Raw genomic sequence first — 18,238 nt, 5'->3', positions numbered from 1 at the left:
TTCCCAGTCCCTTTCCCAGGAGCCGGCCCTTGAAGGGGGGCTACTGGCAGATCTCTGTGTCTACACCTATGTGTCTCACCTCATGTTTCCAATTAGCCAATGGCCTTATTCCTCTGTGTGCACCCATCGTTGTGTTCCACTTGTGTCCACCCCTTCCCAATGTATTTAAACCCCTCTCCCTCTGTTGTCTGGGTCGGCTCATCTTGTCTACGACATTGGTGCTGGAGGTCTTGTGTGGACCCCCATTTGAACCTCATGAGTCGGTTGATATGAAATTTCTTTCATACAAAACCGCTTTGCTCATGGCTCTGTGCTCTGCTAGAGGAGTGGGTGATCTGCATGCTTTGTCAATAATAGCCTCTTGTACCCAGTTCTCTGGTGATGGTTCCAAGGTTTCCTTACACCCGAATGTGGCGTATTTACCAAAGGTCATCCCTGAGGCCTACAGTTCAATGGCCTTTGAGCTCCTGAGCTTTTGCCCCTCTCCTTTTGAGTCTGACGAACAGAGGTTATACTTATTGTGTCCTGTACGGCTCTACGCATGTACATTGACCACACCCAAAGTGTGTCTGAGCAGGTCGGGTTCTCCACGGTGCTCCTCCTGTTGCTCTTCTTCTCTGTCCTCCTGCTCCTGCTCCTCTGTGCTCTCAGTCCTCCACCGCCTTCTGTCTATCCCCCGCTCCACCCAGAGGCGAATAAAGCGTCAAAAATACTGACCACGGCGGTACAAATAAAGAAAGGTGCAAGGATAGAGAACAAGGCCGAAGCTAGACTGTCCTTGATTTGGTCCTTGAGATTTGAAAAAAAGTGGGAAGTCATTTTCACAAGTAAAAAATTCAAAAATGTTAAATATATATATGTAGATATGAATAGCAAACTATAATGCAGTAAACTAATGCTCTTTGTCTGCGTTTGGGTTCTATATGCTAACTCATGTCTTTGTGATGTCATGAAAGTAGTGGAAAAGATCAAAGTGAAAAAAAAGATTAAAGCTTTGATCACCATGAGGTGCCTCCCCCATCTGCTCTGAATTGGACATTTTGTCGCTTTGTTCTTTTCCATTTTTTTTTTTATATATTTATTCAAAAACAGTTAAATATATTTTTGAAAAAAACATCTGTGTGTGTGTGTGTGTGTGTGTGTGTGTGTGCGTGTGTGCGTGTGTGTGTGTGTGTTTGATTTGATTTGATGTCAAAATTATAATAATAAAGATTTGAATCACTATATGTGAATGCCTTGTGGTATGATATCTCATGTCCACACGTTTTCAAATAAAATTAAATAAATTTACCAAGTTGAATTGTTGTTACGGTGACTGTCAAAATGAACATCAAGTTGGATTATTATTACGGTGACTGTCAAAATAAAAGTTTCAAGTGCAAGAGAATATGGACTGAGAGTCATGACACCACGGAGGAAACTTTGGTCGAATTGGCTCTACTGAGCATGTGCAGAAGAACTAGGTACTACCAATGTGGTGACCAGAGGCCTGTACTACTACCCTGATTAACATACCAGGATGTCTCTGTTACCTGGATTGACGTACCAGGATATCTCTGTTACGTGGATTAACATACCAGGATGTCTCTGTTACCTGTATTAACATACCAGGATATCTCTGTTACCTGGATTAACGTACCAGGATATCGCTGTCAAATGGATTAACATACCAGGATCTCCATGTTACCTAGATCTGTTACCTGGCCACCCTAAGGCACACCTGTGCAATAGTCATGTTGTCTAATCGGCATCTTGATAAGCCACAACTGTGAGGTGGGATGAATTATCTTGGCAAAGGAGAAGTGCTCACTAACACAGATTTAGTCAGATTCCTGAACAATGTTTAACAGAAATAGGTATTTTGTGTTTATAGAAAATGTTTTAGATCTTTGAGTTCAGGTCATGAAAAATGGGAGCAAAAACAAAAGTGACGCATGCGTCTATATTTTTATGTGCATCACCTAATGCACTCCAGCCCAAGTAAATCAGGATTGTTATAAAGAGTGATACAAAGGAATATGTATACATTAAGCAATGGTATATGGAAAACCCCAAAACACTCAAACCCTGCCTAGCCCCCGACATCTCTGATCGAAGAACAAAACAACTGAGGTTCCCATGTATTTACTCAACAGCAACCATAATTCCCCAAAAAGTGTGAAAATGTAATAATAAAAACACAAACGTGAACCAAAGCATTATGTCTCAACAAGGCTAGAATTATATTGATGTCCTCTATCAATACTAAAGATTATATTAGATGTGATTTTTATATCTATTCTCTCGTGATTCTGCATGTTCCACAACTGTGGCTGACTATGGAAACAACTGATCTGAGATAGTTAAGAATTAACACAATTATTTATTAAACAAAGACATTCTCACCACATGGTCAGCTGTACAGGAACGGCTGCGCTCTCTCACCAACTTACGGCTGAGAAAGAGAGTTATTCTACACAAACACAGAGGCCTTTTCCAATTCTTAGAGCGCCAGTGTGTACTCGCCTACGTCACGAGAAACTACTTGCAAGGCGTCCTCGGAAGTGCAGAAATGCAAATTTACGAGGATGCATCGGCGTTAATGGAGAATTGGAACACGAGCGTACTTGAACAGGTGGCTGTCATGGCTGGATGATGGACCTTCAAACTGAGGCGGAGGAGAAGGAGGAGGAACCTGTTTCCTCTCTGGTTCAGTAGGAAGGTGATTTGTACATGATATTTTATATGATGATCTAAACTTTAGAACATTATTGTAAAATAGTACCTTTTCTGTCACATACATGCTGTGTATATTACAGTGTATTGTACAGTGTAAAGATCAATGTACAGTACTGTGTACAGTAAATTAATTAACCAGCTTTTTACATACCTGCTGCGTGTTGTCATCCTTCTGGCCATGTCATTAATATGTACTGTATTACATTTGTCTAATATACATCCTACAGTTAAGCACTCCAATCATTAGCTCTAATAATTTCTCTTTAGAATAAATACATAAATGGCTTATACTGTGTGAGAGTAAATACATAAATAAAGATATCAAGCAGAAGATGAAGGAAACTTTATTGAATTAACTTCAGCAAAACCTACAACAGTAAAAACACAAGTTAGAAACATTGTGTACATAGGAAAATGACATTGTTTTTAAAAATTCTAAAGTTCTTTCTTTTACTTCCCAGGAACCCCTGCAGTGATACACAGGTCAATAATGTCCCTATCCTGGACACTCCTGGAGGTGTCTTGACTCCAGCTTATGTTGACACTGATGCTCCTGCTGGTCATCAGGCATTCTGCTGTACTGCTGGTTGATGGAGCCACGTTCTAATTCTTCCTCCTGCTGGGGCCGTTGATGGTGTCACGTTCTAATTCCTCCTCCTGCAGAGCCACAACACATCTGTTACCTAAACAACAAACATTTCCCCTCTATGATAGTGTAGTTATTCGTCAAACCAAAGGAGGTTTATTGAAAGTTGAATGGTGTTCATTTTGTCCTTCTAAACATGTATATTACAGACTGGTTTTTAACGACAGGTATATGCAGGGAAGATTCTACCTTGCTGACATGTTTCAGCTGCATCTGTAGTCTTCCTCAGAGCATCATCCGGCCGGTCACCTGATAAAGACCGACATGTCATCACACATCAGATGACTCTCTGAGGAAGACTACGGATGCTGCTGAAACATGTCACCAAGGTAGAATATTTCCTGGATATACCTGTCGTTAAAAACCAGTCTGTAATATATGAGGTTTATTGATGTGTACATTGACCAGGTGACAATGAGGGCGCCCAGAGGGACCTGGCAGGAAGTGATGTGCGAGCGAGACTCAGTGCCTCACTACCTGCTCCTGAAGAACGACCTGCAGACCTCAGAGAGCAGAACTACATCTAGACAGGAAGCTCTCCACCTGTAGTCATGTTCTCTACTCATGTGTAAATATATGGAGACCGATGGATAGAGACAGAGAGATCAACAGACTGTAAATGATTGTATATGACTGTAAAATATAGAACTTAACATTTCTCTGTTTTATTTGATAAACAATGTAATGTTGCTTTAAAGAAGAAATTGTCTCGGGTGAATTTCAACAACTATGAGGTCTATGAGGAGGACATAAAACAAAAAGAATGACCCACTACCAATTCAATAAGTTATTAACACATGTATGATTAAAATATATACATGTAATAATTCCAGCATCAAAAACAATTCTCACTCCCATCCTCATCTGGAGGAGTTCCTCTTCTCCACTGGATCAGGCTACAGGTTCCTCAGTAGCCCTGGATTCAAATAGTGCATGGTGTTAGTTTGAATCCACAGCATCCTCCAGTAGAACCTCCAGTAGAACCTCCGGTAGAACCAGTAGGACCTTCAGTATAATTGGTAGAACACTTTAGTGCAATTGAGACAAAACACTATGGCCAGTAGTACCTTCACCTCTCAGTCAAGTTAAATAGCTTTAAACATGATCTTTCCCCTCAGCAGCAAATTTAAATGTACATGAACACTGTTAGATTTACACTAAAACATTTAGATCTCATGAAAACCTCAGAACAAATGTTTAAGTGGGCATGTTCTTGAAATATCAACCTCATAACAACATTTTAAACAACTATATTCTCGCCCAAAACATTCTTAAAACTACACTCTGTTAAACAATGACGCTAATATTTCAGATTTTTTGAGAGGCTGCCAGTGGGGAATCCAAAATGGCCGACAATATGGCGGCTCCCTAGAGATCGCCGCCATATTGTTCCGCCATTTTGTTCTGAATCACCACCACAGCGCCACCCTTTGATGGGAGGCTGTAGTACATGAAATATGGCCACTTCCTTCTTGGGATCCTCGAACTCCACTCGCGTTTGCTCCGCTCCTCGCTTTCCTGTTTCCGGTCTGACGTCACGCGATCACTCAGGAACAGTTTATGGTTACTCATACAGTATTACATTTTGAAAAGAACCGGAGAACTATATTCTGTACAAAACAACACGTGAAGTTAATATTGAAGAGAAAAACTTTATTACCTATTTTGAATTCAATGACAAGAAACTCTGCACTATTGTTAATCGCTATATTTTATATTATTGAAGTTGCTACTTTCCAATTGGGAGACGAGCACTCTACCAACCGAGCCCCATGCCGCCCTGCCCACATGCCCACATTGTTTAAAGACATTTCAGTGACGATGACAAAGGAAGTAAAGGCAGAATAATCCCAGGAGGGGATTTCAACTGTGATTTGTGTAAAGAAAAAAAAAAAGATCAATTCCCCTTGGATCCTGGACCCCCCAGCAGGAAATCCAAAGCAGTTAAATATGTGTCAGAAGAATTATACTTATTATACAAGTATAAGTTTAAAAAACAAAGTTTCTGTGATACTTGATTCACATATATATTTATGATAACACTTTAGAAAAGTCTTGAGGAATTATTACCATGAAATGTGAATGTAGACCATGAAACCTTGCACATTTGTGGAAAAACGCTTCTTCAACTAATGTCATATATGAACCATGGAGAACTTTGCCACACAAACACACACATCACTGTAACAGCATTGTTTGTTATTTACAGTGTTTACAGTGGCACAGTTTCATTCTTCTTTTAACAATAGATGCTTTTGTCACTTTACAGTTCATGTTTTTTTAATAGACCTCATAGGCTTTTATGTCTACTGTTTCTACAGGATGTTTCATGGTTCATCTCCATCACTGTCAGAAATATCATCTCATGTCACTATATCTTCTGGTTCCTTCAGAACATTCACAGTGCTGGCACCCTATCAATCAGTCTTGTTGACATACATGAACATCTGTCTGGATCACATTTGACTTGCTGGCAGGTGCAGTGGACGAACTGCAACACACCTTGAGGAGCAGGACTTGTAGTCCTCCAGGTCCCTGTTAACTCCCCACCCTCAATGTGCCATCCACTACTTATGGGTGAGGGTGAACACATGATACTTTTCAGACAACGATTCATTATTGCTGCTTGGTAGATTGTCCTTTTGCAGTGTTGGTGTAGAGCACACGTGTCGAACTCCAGGCCTCGAGGGCCGCAGCCCTGCACGTTTTGCATGTCTCCCAGCTTCAACACAGCTGATTGCAATGAGCAGCTCGTTATCTGGCTTTGTGCTGAATGTGGTGATGAACCATCAGGACATTCAGGGGAGGGAGACATTGAAAACGTGCAGGGCTGCGGCCCACGAGGATCTGAGTTTGACACCCCTGGTGTAGAGCGTCACATGCTGGGAGGCATGGATAGTTCTGACAAAGCTGAAGATGCCATGCAGAATGCTCTGTATCTTGCATTGTTCATATTTTCAGCAGATGACTGGACGTACAGGTGGCACACATATTTGTATAGTACTTCAAAGGCGGCCTGGTCCAGATAAAAGCTTCTACTCAGATTTGTAAATGCAGTGAGGTCAAATTGGCTTAAGTCAACGATTCTTGTTTTGTTAGAAACTCCTGTGTGAAAGTACAGCCGACATGGTAGATCTTTCTCCAGACTTAAAGCAACGACTGCCACATCAGTACCAGGGCTCTTAATGACCGCAGTGTGATGTTCCTGTCTTCTCAAAGACAACCTTGGTATTTCAGTTCCATTACCTGGAGTTTGAAGCATCAATGCTCTTTCACCATAGTGATGAACTTTCTTCTCAGCAATAGGTAGACCCAACCAGACCAGGACCAGAGGAAACAATAGGTAGACCCAACCAGACCAGGACCAGATGAAACAATAGGTAGACCCAACCAGACCAGGACCAGATGAAACAATAGGTAGACCCGTCTTGGACCAGAGTTTCTTCTCGGAGTTTCAGCATTTTCACCTCTGTGTGTTTCATTAACATATGGAGGCTCTCTTGTATGGTTCTCAGCGGAATCCAACAGCTTTCTATCAACTAATCGTCTGTAGCATGTTGCATGAAGCATCTTCTGGAACATTGTCAATGTCAATGTTGATGCAGTGTTTATAGATTTCCACTATGGTCTTGCTCTCACCACTCAAACAAAGTCATCTTTCGTCGCAGTTTCAGAACATTTCTCATCATTTTACCCAAAAGTTATGTATTTTCTTTACTGATATCAGGGCCATATAGCACATTGTTGATGGATTTTTAAAGGTTTTTGTCTTGTTTTCCTCCTCTGAACTGCTGTAAGATCTATACAAGCCGCCGCCTGGACATAGAGTGGAACTGTGTTTGGCTACTGCCCAGGAAATACCCTGTAAACAGTGTTATTTCAAAATATCGCCTGAATGTAGATCCTCTGCTCTTTCTGTCATAACACTGAAGAATCAATCACCCATTTGTTTTGGGACTGCTCTTACACTCAGATATTCTGGAACAACATATGTTTGTTTGTGTCTGGCTCCATGCTGGAGGCCTGAGTGATGCGGTTGAAGGAGGGAGAAGGTCCTTTTGCCATTTCTTTTCATTTCAACAAACAGCTTTTCAACATACCTTTATTTTAGCAAGTTTTCTTGTGGCAATAAATTACACGTTTTTAATAAACCAACACATGGAACAAAGATAGAAAGAGCAACATAAACTTCCAGCTGATCTTACGTGCATTGCTCCTAACATAACTATAAAACTATTCCTACTCTCATTAATACTGATATAACTACAGCTACCATTTCATTCTTATTAGTGCAGGCTGATATTTTCTACATAGACAAGAAAGCAATTGTTTACCTTAACAGAAGACAATCCTTTACTCTGTTGAGCTTCAAGTACACGTGTGTGGAAACAACAAATGTGCGTTTGAACAACGCAGCGCCGATTTCATTGACGGCGAGTGGGTCCCGCCACGTCACTTCCTGCATGTGCGTGTCGTCTACGTAACTTCCTGCGTGTTTGGTCAAGCACGTCACTTCCTGCGTGTTTGGTCAAGCACGTCACTTCCGGTGGGTCGGCTTTCGTGTACGTAACTTCCTGCATGTTCTGTGGTTACGTCACTTCCTGTGGGTCGGCTTCAAAATGCGTCCCTTCCGGTGCGTCATTTAGTGTCATTTCCGTCCATGCTTCCGCATAGCACCATTTCAAGATGGCGGCGACCCAGAAACAAATATGGCGGCGCCCGCAACACCGCCATCTTGGTTTTCCCCTCTGGCATCTCTTGACGAACTCCGCCCCGGACCGATCTGGTAGCCCGGACAGATCTGGTACCTACACAAGTCCGTTTCGATGTATCCTCGAAAAAGTGGGCGGAGCGAGGATACATCCGGGTATTCCATGTGTACTCGGTGAGAAACGGTCTAAGAATTGGAACAGTACTTGGTCTCCCACTGATGACGTTTCACGGGTACACGAGAGGACAAGTATAGACAAGTACAGGTATTGGAAAACGGCCATACACTCTCGCAGGATTTTACCAACAGTATAACATGTACATAGGGCACCATCTAGTGGGCAGTACGAACTTAACACAGTATGTTACAACAACTACTGAACAGTTCACACACTCCAGATCGCTCAGCATCCAGAGAAATTCCATGGAGTTGATCAGAGAGGAGGATGCTGCAGGGAGTGAATGCTGTCACGCTGTATAACACATCAACAAATCCACACGCTCAGTTACAGACTCCACCAATGCAGGTGATTCTTGATATTCTAGAATATTTATTCACAGCCAAAAAAATGTTCCAGGAATGTTAGGCCCATTTAAGAACTATCTTCAGATGCATTATGTCACATTAACAATGTCAGGAATGTGGCAGGAATCAACTCAGGAACTCATCGTGCCAATGTGTAAACGCACCTTTAAGCAACTGCCGCTGTCGGATAAATACTGCGACAAGAAGAGTGGAGGATTTAGCAAACCGGAAATCTCTCCCTGTGTTTCTGTCTCTGTCTCTCTCAGTGAGTAAATAATTAGATAGTTGCTTTTACTTACTTTTTTCAAGAGTGCTTTTTCATGTGACCCTCAACACAAGTTCTGAAAATCACAGGCTTAAATTATTACAACCACCTGGGGTGCATTTTATTTCTGTAATTGTGAGAAAATGCTACAGTGAATCCAGTTGAAAATTGGCACAGAGGTACCTGGGGTTTGGTGCAGTTTGCTGAAAACAATTATATTTTCGATGAATTTTTGTTACAATACGCCTGTACAGTACTGTTGATGTGATTTATGCTTGCAACTGAGGTGTACCTGAACGCACCGTGAAGCTCCCGTCGGCCCTCTGACTGCTTTAACGTAATACGCGATGTAAACAGGCACTTTAGTTTAAACCGCGGATGGCGTTACTCCAGTAGAGGCGCTCCAGTAGAGGTGCAGGTACCTGCAGGAGGCTAATTACCACAGTCGTACAGTACAGTCACTGGACGAATACTTTTTGATTTCCATGCATCATATCTTTGTCAGGTCTCTGTGTCTGCCTCTGTGTTTCTCACCTCGTGTTTTCATTTAACCAATGTTCCACTTGTGTCCACCCCTTCCTTGTGTATTTAAACTCCTCTCCCTCTGTTGTCCTTGTTGGATCATCTCGTCAACACGTCTCGTCTTCTCGTCATCAAGCCTCTTGTCATCTCGTCGCTCCTCTCGTCTCGTCGTCCTCGTGTCCCCTGCCGTCTCCTCGTGTTCCATGAACTTTTTGTTGCAATAAACCTGATTTTTACAGAACTGGCTGTATTTTCTTCATGAAAAATAACTCTAAATGTCGAGAAAACCACTGAAATTATCTCGTTATCATGGAAAAAACGGAGGGGCAAAATAATCAACCATGTCCTTTCAGGGCTTCCGTAATTTTTTGCAATTTTCCTGAAATATCGTTGAGTTTATCAAAAAAAAAAAATTATTAGTGAGCGTGCCAAAAGGCACCGCGCGCGCAGAGTGGTGTAACTGTGCGCGAATGCAGTTTTTATTGTGACTGATCGAGCTATAGGAGGGGCGGAGGGCTCACGCCTGCGGTCTCCCGGAGCGTCCAGAGGTCTTCTCAGCGTTCTGGTGAACAGATACTTCGGGGACTACTTGGAGAACGTGGACCCGGTCCCGAATGAACCACCACGTTCTGTGAAGGTGAGCTCGGGAGCTGGGGAGTTGCTCGCAGGAGACCAGAGTCCATCCACAAACCTGCGCTGGCTGAAGCTGGCCTGGCCCCACCCCACGCAAAACTCAGTGAAAATACTTCCAATCGTTTGTGCTGCTTTCGTTTTTTTAAAGATATTAAACAATTCTGGAAGTTGGGCTTAAGGTGGGCGCCATTTTTTTGGAGGTTAGAATAAACCATTGCGGTTATTGAGCTTTTGGGGATAAATTATATTATTTTAGGCCACATCCACATGAGCCAAAATGATCCTTTTCCTCCCCAAGGTTCTAAAAAATAAAATCCGTCCACACGTGAATAAGGCTCAACACGAGGCTTCAGGTCATGTAGTACACATGCCAGGCCTTTAGGGGCGCTGTGTGTCACCGAACACACCAGAATAAGACACGGAGCATATAGAAATTTAGAAGTGGTAGACTCCTGCTCATGAACGTCAATACAACTGAGTTCTGTAGGTCTATGGCCCCGCTCCGCCTGCTGCGAGCGTCAGGAGCCTCTGCAGCTCGACCGGAGCCTGATCGTTGTGGTTGTTTGAGGATCTTGCGGACAGTTTACGTCTTTTTATTGCCCACAGATGATCGTCTTTGTGAACAGCACACGCCGGGTTTTGTGCATCTTAACAGCACAGCTTGCTCATTCAAAGCCTCAGTGTTTCATGACACCTCTCACAGAGGAACTTGAATTTGGAACAATGAAGAGCCCATTCGACATTTACTATGGAGTGATCAGTGAACCTTTACATTAAAGTTTAATGGTCGTTTTTAATAATCTTCACATATTTATGAAAAAAACTTTATTTAAGCTCAACAACTCCCAGGCTACTGACTCGAAATCCGTGTTGGATCACATGTCTCCCAAATATCTACTGCTGGTTAAGACACACCAGTTTCTAATCAGCAAAATTATAGACAGTTTTATCACGTACACTGTGTAGCACAACAAAGCAAAACTTAGTGTTAATTTAAAGGTTATTGTATCAATATGTTATTGGTCCAGCCCACTCAAGATGACTCCACACAACTCCTCGCTCCTCCACACTCACACTCCTCCTATGAGCCTCCATAGTGAGCCTCCATAGTGAGCCTCCATGGTGAGCCTCCATAGTGAGCCTCCATAGTGAGCCTCCATGGTGTTTCCTGTGTGCTGTAGAGTTCAGCTCGCCCTCTGCTCCTTTCTTCAGCCACTGAGAATGGCGCAGACAAGGAGGGGCGCTACCAACAGGAGGCCAACCAGAGAGAGCAGCAACGTCAACAGTCCAATCTTCTCTGAACACTCATGGCAAAACATAGTGGTGAGTTTCAATCAGTTAAAAGATGAGCAACCTTTTGTGGCCGCTCACTCTGTCATCTTCTGGTTTCGTCCTGCAGCAGCAGCTAAAGGGTGGCATTACCATTAAGAACGAGGACCTGCCTCAGCATGAGTACAGTGAGTCAGCCTCTTGTCCAGACTCGAGTCTCACAGACAGCTGACAGTCAACTCCAGCTACGTTCTCCCGCCATCGTTCTAACATCAGATTCACTCCATTCTTTTCATTTATTTCTCTCCAAAGTTTTCAAGCCAATCGATGCTTCTGTTAAAATTTGCCTGAGCCTAAATGCTGACCTGGAGCTGTTGAATCCAAAGACCTATTTTCACCTGGACGTCCTGAACATCGACAGTGAGATGACAAGACCGCAGGTATGACGAGATTGATGGTGGATGGACTGGAAGGTGAAAGGCTAACAGGGCTGACTAAAGACAGAAAATTTGGGGGGGAAGGAGGTCTGACAGAGGTTGACGGGGGACAGCTGGGGCATGGATGGTGGACAGAAAAGAAACTGAACGGGACCTCATGGTCAGGGTACAAATGGCGACGCACAGGTCCCAGAAATCATCAAGCTCCAGAAGGCTGACTGGTATGAAGCTCAAGCAGGCCGTCAGGTGAGTCATTCATCAAACTGATCAGATCCTGGGAGACAGTCGGACGCCACGCTAACATTTTGTCACCATGGAAACGTGTTTGTGACACTTCATCATGTTATTGATTCACAAGTCTGCACATGTATTGCTGAAGGTTTGATTTGGTTGAGTTTGGTGTGAAAAGCGTTGAGCGGTCCACGTGTCCCCCTGCAGGCTTTAATTGGAGCTGCAGCACTGCGATGTCCCAGGTCTGCAGCAGGAGGGCGCAGTGCCGTCGCTCATCGCCCCCAGTATGTGACTCGTCCTCGTCTCTGATCAGTGTCGTGTTTGAGACGAACCCTGAGGACAATGCAAGTGACCAGCTGCTCCCGAGTTTACTCACAACCGTTGAAGTTCATCTACAACGCTGTAACAAAGTCTGTCCTCACCGCTGTGAGCTTCCATCGCTGCAGCTTTTATCAGTGCCTGTTGTTTTCAACTGACGATGGTCAGTATGGTCGAGTTCTTCAAGACGGAGAGGAATGGAAACTGACAAAGGTCGGAGTCATCATCACATCGTCAGTGAGTTCAGGAGCCAAAACTTGGTTGTTGTAAAACTGCGTGATGCTAAACAGACACATGTGGAATCATTTGTGAGACACACGCCTCCTCCTAGTAGGTTCAGTGGATTCACGAGTCCTCTGGGTTTGAGACCTGAGGGCATTTCGTAGGGCGGTCTGGGTGGGCTTCCAGAGGGACTGGCTGGCCGTCTACTAATGTTGAGGTTACTGTATTCGTACCTGTGTCCAGTTTTGTTTTGCATGAACCATCACATGCCCACTATAGTAGATCCTTATCTCTGGAAAGCAGAAAAATGAGGGTTGGGGTTAGGAGGCGGGAGGACGCCCTGTGGAGTAGCGCAGCGGAGGGGGGGGGGGGAGTTTGTCAATCCCCCTCCTCTCAGGGAAGTGCTCCTCTGTTTTTGTTGGTGGCATTCTTAGTCCGTGTGACTCACGTGAAGACCTATGTTCTGGTTAATGCACTGATGGCCTGACTGGATCCTCAGACCGTGTCCCCGCAGTGGAGCACACTCCAAGACCAGGAGCGGATCACTCTTCAGGAGCGGAGCTCACTGTGGGAGCAGAGTATTCCCTCTGAAGAGTAGACCCACATAGTTATAGTAGTTTATTTTAGCATTTCAATATTTAAAAAAAAAAAAAAAAAACGTTGAACATTTTAGCATTTTATTGACTCGTTAATAAATGCGTTTTTATCACAAATTACTTGTTGCCTTTTTTCATGGGTGGACCTTGGGTATCAGAATTTAATGGGGCACAGTCAGAAATTAAATTTGGAGAATGGAGAAGCCAAATAGAGACAATGCTCACATTTCAACAGATCACAGACTCTCACAAGGTTGACTTTGTTCTTGGGCTATTAGAAAGGAAATTCTGGCGTTGGATCTAACTAACAGAAATACACCCTGGAAGAGTTTTGACACACTGAACTATATGGAGACAAGATGCATTCTCTGTCACTGTTTAGCCCCAAAAATATTTTATTAACACCCCCCCTTGCTGTGGTTACCCAGAGTTCCTTGCCGCTCCTGGGTCCCAGTGGATTTGTGTGTGTGTGTGTGTGTGTGTGTGTGTGTTCACACATAGTCAGAAGGGATCAGCTCCAGCGATTTTCAGTAATAAGTGAGATAAAGCAGTTTATTGTTCACCACTGTTCTTCCCAGCGGAGCAAACGTAGACGTAGAAGTTCGATCACAAACAACAGCAATGGGTCAGCTGTTGATTATATTGAATAAATAGATTTCAGCTGAAAACGAAGGTAATCAGGCAGCAGTGAGAATAACTTGTGCCCCGGCTGAAGTGTTACTGTGTAGAGTTACATTCTCTCCCTTTCTGTCAGATAATTCAGTCTCTTTCTTTAATCCAAAGACTCAGATGGCCAAATGTTCTTTTTTTTTTTTTGCTATCTCTTCGAGTCCTGCCCAGGCTTCCTAATGTTCTTTTTTAAATTCATAAGTAGGTCCAGATTTCGCTGATTTCCAAGACACCACTTAACATATATTTCAATTGATAGAGACTTTGCACACAATACTGGCACACCTGGGAATATCCTGAATGTTAAAGTTTACTCAGGTTATGTCACACACTACCAAGTCATTTAGACCTCAAAAGACAGCAAATAAAGTTGAGTGGTTTAGGGGGGGGGGTTTCTGAAGATCTCAACTGGATCTCTGTGATCCATCACATTTAAACCATCCATACACACACTAATAGCAGCAGCTCGTCACACAGAATTCCGAGATGCTTGGTGTTGGTGTCTTACTCAGACACTCAGAAAATTTACTGGTCACGTGGTAGAATATAAAATATACCAAATAAAGTGAAGATCTCACAACAAATTGCTTTTAAGCACAGTAACCGACTAACGCTGCAATAAGCCTGCACTCTTTCCATCTGCAGTATCCAACAGTGATTTTGTTTCTGAACCAGACGAACAGTGACGGAGCTTCTACACAATCATCACTGCTTAGACACGTCTGCATGCAGTCATAAATGAATGTGTCATAGCCGCAGTGACAGCTGTCACCCCGAAGCTAGAAACATAATCTGAGCTTCCTGCAGTCGGCATCCATCCATCCTCAACGGTTTTCTTTCTAAATGTTGGTCTACAGATTTGAGCCCGACGCCTTCAGCTGAATTTACAATGATCACAACCACCGAATGCGTCGCACATCGTGATACGGCTGAGCTTTCCTCTCTAAGTCAAATGTTGAGACGATCTAAACATACTCCAGATGATGAACCTCTGTGGGAAGATCGAACAGATTCTGATCATTCCAGGCCTCTGCACGTTGCTTTAGGCTCATTAACATCCATGAATCAGGCGTTGGCGACAAGACGGCTTCATAAACGATTTGGACATTTAGAGTGCAAATAAGAAGTATGTATGGATGTGATCATCATCGTCTGGAGAGATTCTGACTTTATTTATGCCTACATGTGTGAAGCACAACTAAATGAAAACAGCTCATATACGCCAGGAGAGAATTGATGTTGTCTTCAAAAAAGGGAAAAACATATGTGCATCTATCGATGTTGGAAATTGTTCAGACGAGTTGGAAAACAAGGAAAAGTAGGACAATAGTGCAGTTTGCATTACTAGATTTGAGTCACAGTAAATGTGCGACGGGCTTTGCAGTGTTGTATTGTTGTATTCCTCCTTAAGCTGAAGACTTTAGAAGATCAGGGATTAATATGGCGAATATAAATGACTCCTTCACAACCTCTCAGAGGGATCACAAGAGGACGACTCAAAGGAAACATGGAATGAAAGAGTAAAAACTATTCCTGTGTATCTATGAAATGGACTTTTGTGGAGATGAATGATGGCATGAAAAAAAGAAAAGGTGAAGCTAAAATATGTCACTTGCTTTCTGGCGGTTTAAAAAAAATTTTTTTTCAAAAAAAACATTTCACTGAGGATTTGAATCCCTCTTTTTGATGCTATAATTATCAAGCAAATTTCTATATTTAAATGCAGATTGATCCAGTCAGTGATTAGTGTGAGATGTGAAGGTGGCTCCACTCCTCGATCACCAGTGTCTCTGGGTGTGACGTGTCCAGTTCTGTGTTCTAATCATGCAGTAAAAGGACTCCGCATCAATGAATGGATATAGAAGCTCTGAGGTTAGACACCAGACATCACCAAGGGGCAACAAGGCCTTTCCTCCTCTGAAGTTATCAAATTGTATTTGCACATGTGAAAGGAAACAACAGGGGCTTCATTCAAGCAGCTCAACGGGGGTGTTCAGTGGGCGGGGCTCAAATCAGTCCTGGGCCGATGTGCAAAATGCAAGACTAAATGTTTTTCTCACAAACTAATTGCTCATATTTCTCCAGTCCTTTGAATTTGAGTGGATCTATTTAGCGAGGAACCACATTGATACCAGCAACTTGGATTATCGTAATGTTTGGACTACAAGCTACAACGGCTCATTAATGGATTTTTAAAGATTAACAAGCTTCGTGCTGGCAATACATGGGTGATGTGTTCAGGTGCATCACTTAACTCAGACCTTTCTTTTTAAATTGTCTGGGTGCGGCTTATATTCAGGTTCGCTCAATAGTCTGGAAATGACGGTAAACACAAAGCTTATTGCCGACTTTGGAAACCACTTCATGGTCGGCACAGAGACCGTCAGACATGCTGGCAGAAGTTCAGCTCAACACGAACAGCAGAGTGACATCAGATCTATTCTCTATTCTCGTCTCAAGACAATGATCTCAGCAGTTCACAGCACTTCTGTATTCAAGCACCAAAGGAATTAGAGGTGGCCATGAGTCAAGGTAATGAAAAACAGAAAGCGGTTTAAAAACATCTAAAGCAATTTTTAATGTTTTTAACTCCTTGACAGCAAAATTCAACAATAGAAAAAAACACAGATGGAGAGACGAGGCCTCCGGAGCCATTACGCAGAGGGAGAGCAAGGGATGAATGGGCGGTGCTTGGACCATGAGAGGAGGTAAAGAGAGATGAGAGGGTGAAGTAAAAAGGGATTGGGGGAGGCAGGAGTTGTCATCAACAGTCCGTCACTGCTTGTTGAAGAATGGAGACCTTCATCTCCTCCTCTTCTCCTCTCTATTCCTGTCTCGGTTCTCTTTGTTCCTCTCTTGATCGCGGTCTCTGTCCCTGTGCTTCTCCACCTCCCTCTCTCTCTTCTCCTCGGTTTCTCTCTCCCTCACTCGCTCCCTGTCCCTCCGTTGGTCTTGGCCCCTCCCCCCCTCTCGGTCTCTGTCCCTCTCTCTCTTCTCCTCAGTCTCCCTCTCTCTCTTCTCCTCAGTCTCCCTCTCTCTCTTCTCCTCAGTCTCCCTCTCTCTCGCCCGCTCCCTCCCTTGGTCTCTTTCTCTCTCCCGCCCACTGTCCCTTTGTCTGTCCATTTTTCGTCTCCCCTCCTCCTCCTCTTCGGATCCCTTGTCTCGTTGGCCCCGCCGGACGCCATCACGTGCACGCTCCTCCACCTCTCGTGCACGGGGTCTCTTGTCCTTCCTCGCCCGGTTCTCATCGTCGCTTTCATCGTCATCATTTTTGCGCCTCTTATCGGACTGCTTCCCTTTCTTCTTCCTCCTGTCCTTCTCTTTCTTCTTCTTCTCCACACTTTCTTTCCTCTTCTTCTTCTTCCTGTGTTTGTTGTCGGAGTCTGGAGGACCAACAGAAATCAGAATAAGATTCAAACCATGAAAGACATTCCGATAATGCACCTGAATGCCAGAATGTACCTGAGCTGCTGGAGGAGGAGGAGTCGGAGGAGTCCGACTCACTGGAGGAGTCCGAGGACGAGGAGTCCGATGAAGACGAGGACGACGATGACGAAGAGGTGTCAGAAGATTCAACCTCCTGGTTCTGGGTCATAATCATCTTTGGTGCGTTCTTCAAGTGTTCCCTCAGCTCATCTCTGAGGCACAGAGAGGAAACGTCAGGTTATTTATGTTGAATGTAATTTCTCTGGATAACCTGAGTCTCATCCTGGGAATGAACAATGTCGATGCTGAAGACCAGAAACACATTAAGGCAAAAACCCGAACGCTGCCAATCATTGGCCTCTGATGATCAGACATCTGACTCCTTTGAACATGTGGTTTTCGTTTACGTTCCCTTTGTAGACAAGTCCTGAGGCTTGTACTACGACAAATGGATTTTCTCTTATCGAGGTAACTTCGAGGATTAACCCTGGGTTTTCTGTACTGCGACACTCGCTCACTCCTCACCGGGATAAATCACCGTGGTGACTTACTCTGAATATCTGACCTGCTCCGGAGCAGGTTATGTTCTGTCGTCATGATGATGAACTAATATTTCAACACAGAACACACCCCCACAGGGGAAACTCAGCCTCAAAACAACTGGATGTAAAATGTAAAGTAAAAGAGGAGCAGTGAGGAAGTTTGCCCTGAAATGTTTCTGCTGTCATAAAGTGAAAGTGAGTGATCACAGTGCCGTGCCGTTTAATATTGTCTGATGAATTAATATTGTATAATCTCACGAAGTCACGCGTTAAATTATTTGAGCCTGCTGGATGCGTTCTAATTCTTCATATTCTCAGGGAATAATTGCTCCTTCAGAAATCTGTAGATTGCTCTGCAGGGTTTCTTCGTGTGTGTGATTGGTCAGACGCTGCAAACTGACGGGTAGAAAGAGTCCTGAAACGATGATGAGCAGACGTCAGCGCGGCTGCGTGTTTACAGAATGTTGGTGTTGCTTACGTTAGTCCTCCCAGTCCGATGGATGTGAAG

At 43.6% G+C, this 18,238-nt stretch overlaps 1 protein-coding gene across 1 annotated transcript in view; it reads right to left on the bottom strand.

Moving 5' to 3' along the window:
* Nucleotides 1-16,312: 16,312 nt before the first annotated feature.
* cwc22 (CWC22 spliceosome associated protein homolog) overlaps nucleotides 16,313-18,238 on the bottom strand; it is a 15,914-nt gene continuing 13,988 nt past the window's right edge. The window contains exons 18-20 of the mRNA XM_080478365.1: nucleotides 18,209-18,238; nucleotides 17,225-17,400; nucleotides 16,313-17,145 (exon numbers count right to left, since the gene is read on the bottom strand). The exon at nucleotides 18,209-18,238 is cut by the window's right edge and continues 72 nt beyond it. Of these exons, the coding sequence (XP_080334491.1) occupies nucleotides 16,565-17,145; nucleotides 17,225-17,400; nucleotides 18,209-18,238 (787 nt within the window). The 3' untranslated portion in view covers nucleotides 16,313-16,564. The remainder of the gene's footprint in view (nucleotides 17,146-17,224; nucleotides 17,401-18,208) is intronic.

Source organism: Lipophrys pholis (assembly GCF_963383615.2).
Source record: "Lipophrys pholis genome assembly, chromosome: 13".
Lineage (NCBI taxonomy): Eukaryota > Metazoa > Chordata > Actinopteri > Blenniiformes > Blenniidae > Lipophrys > Lipophrys pholis.
The sequence above is the reverse complement of the archived record's forward strand: the minus strand, read 5'-3'. Positions and strand labels throughout refer to the sequence as shown.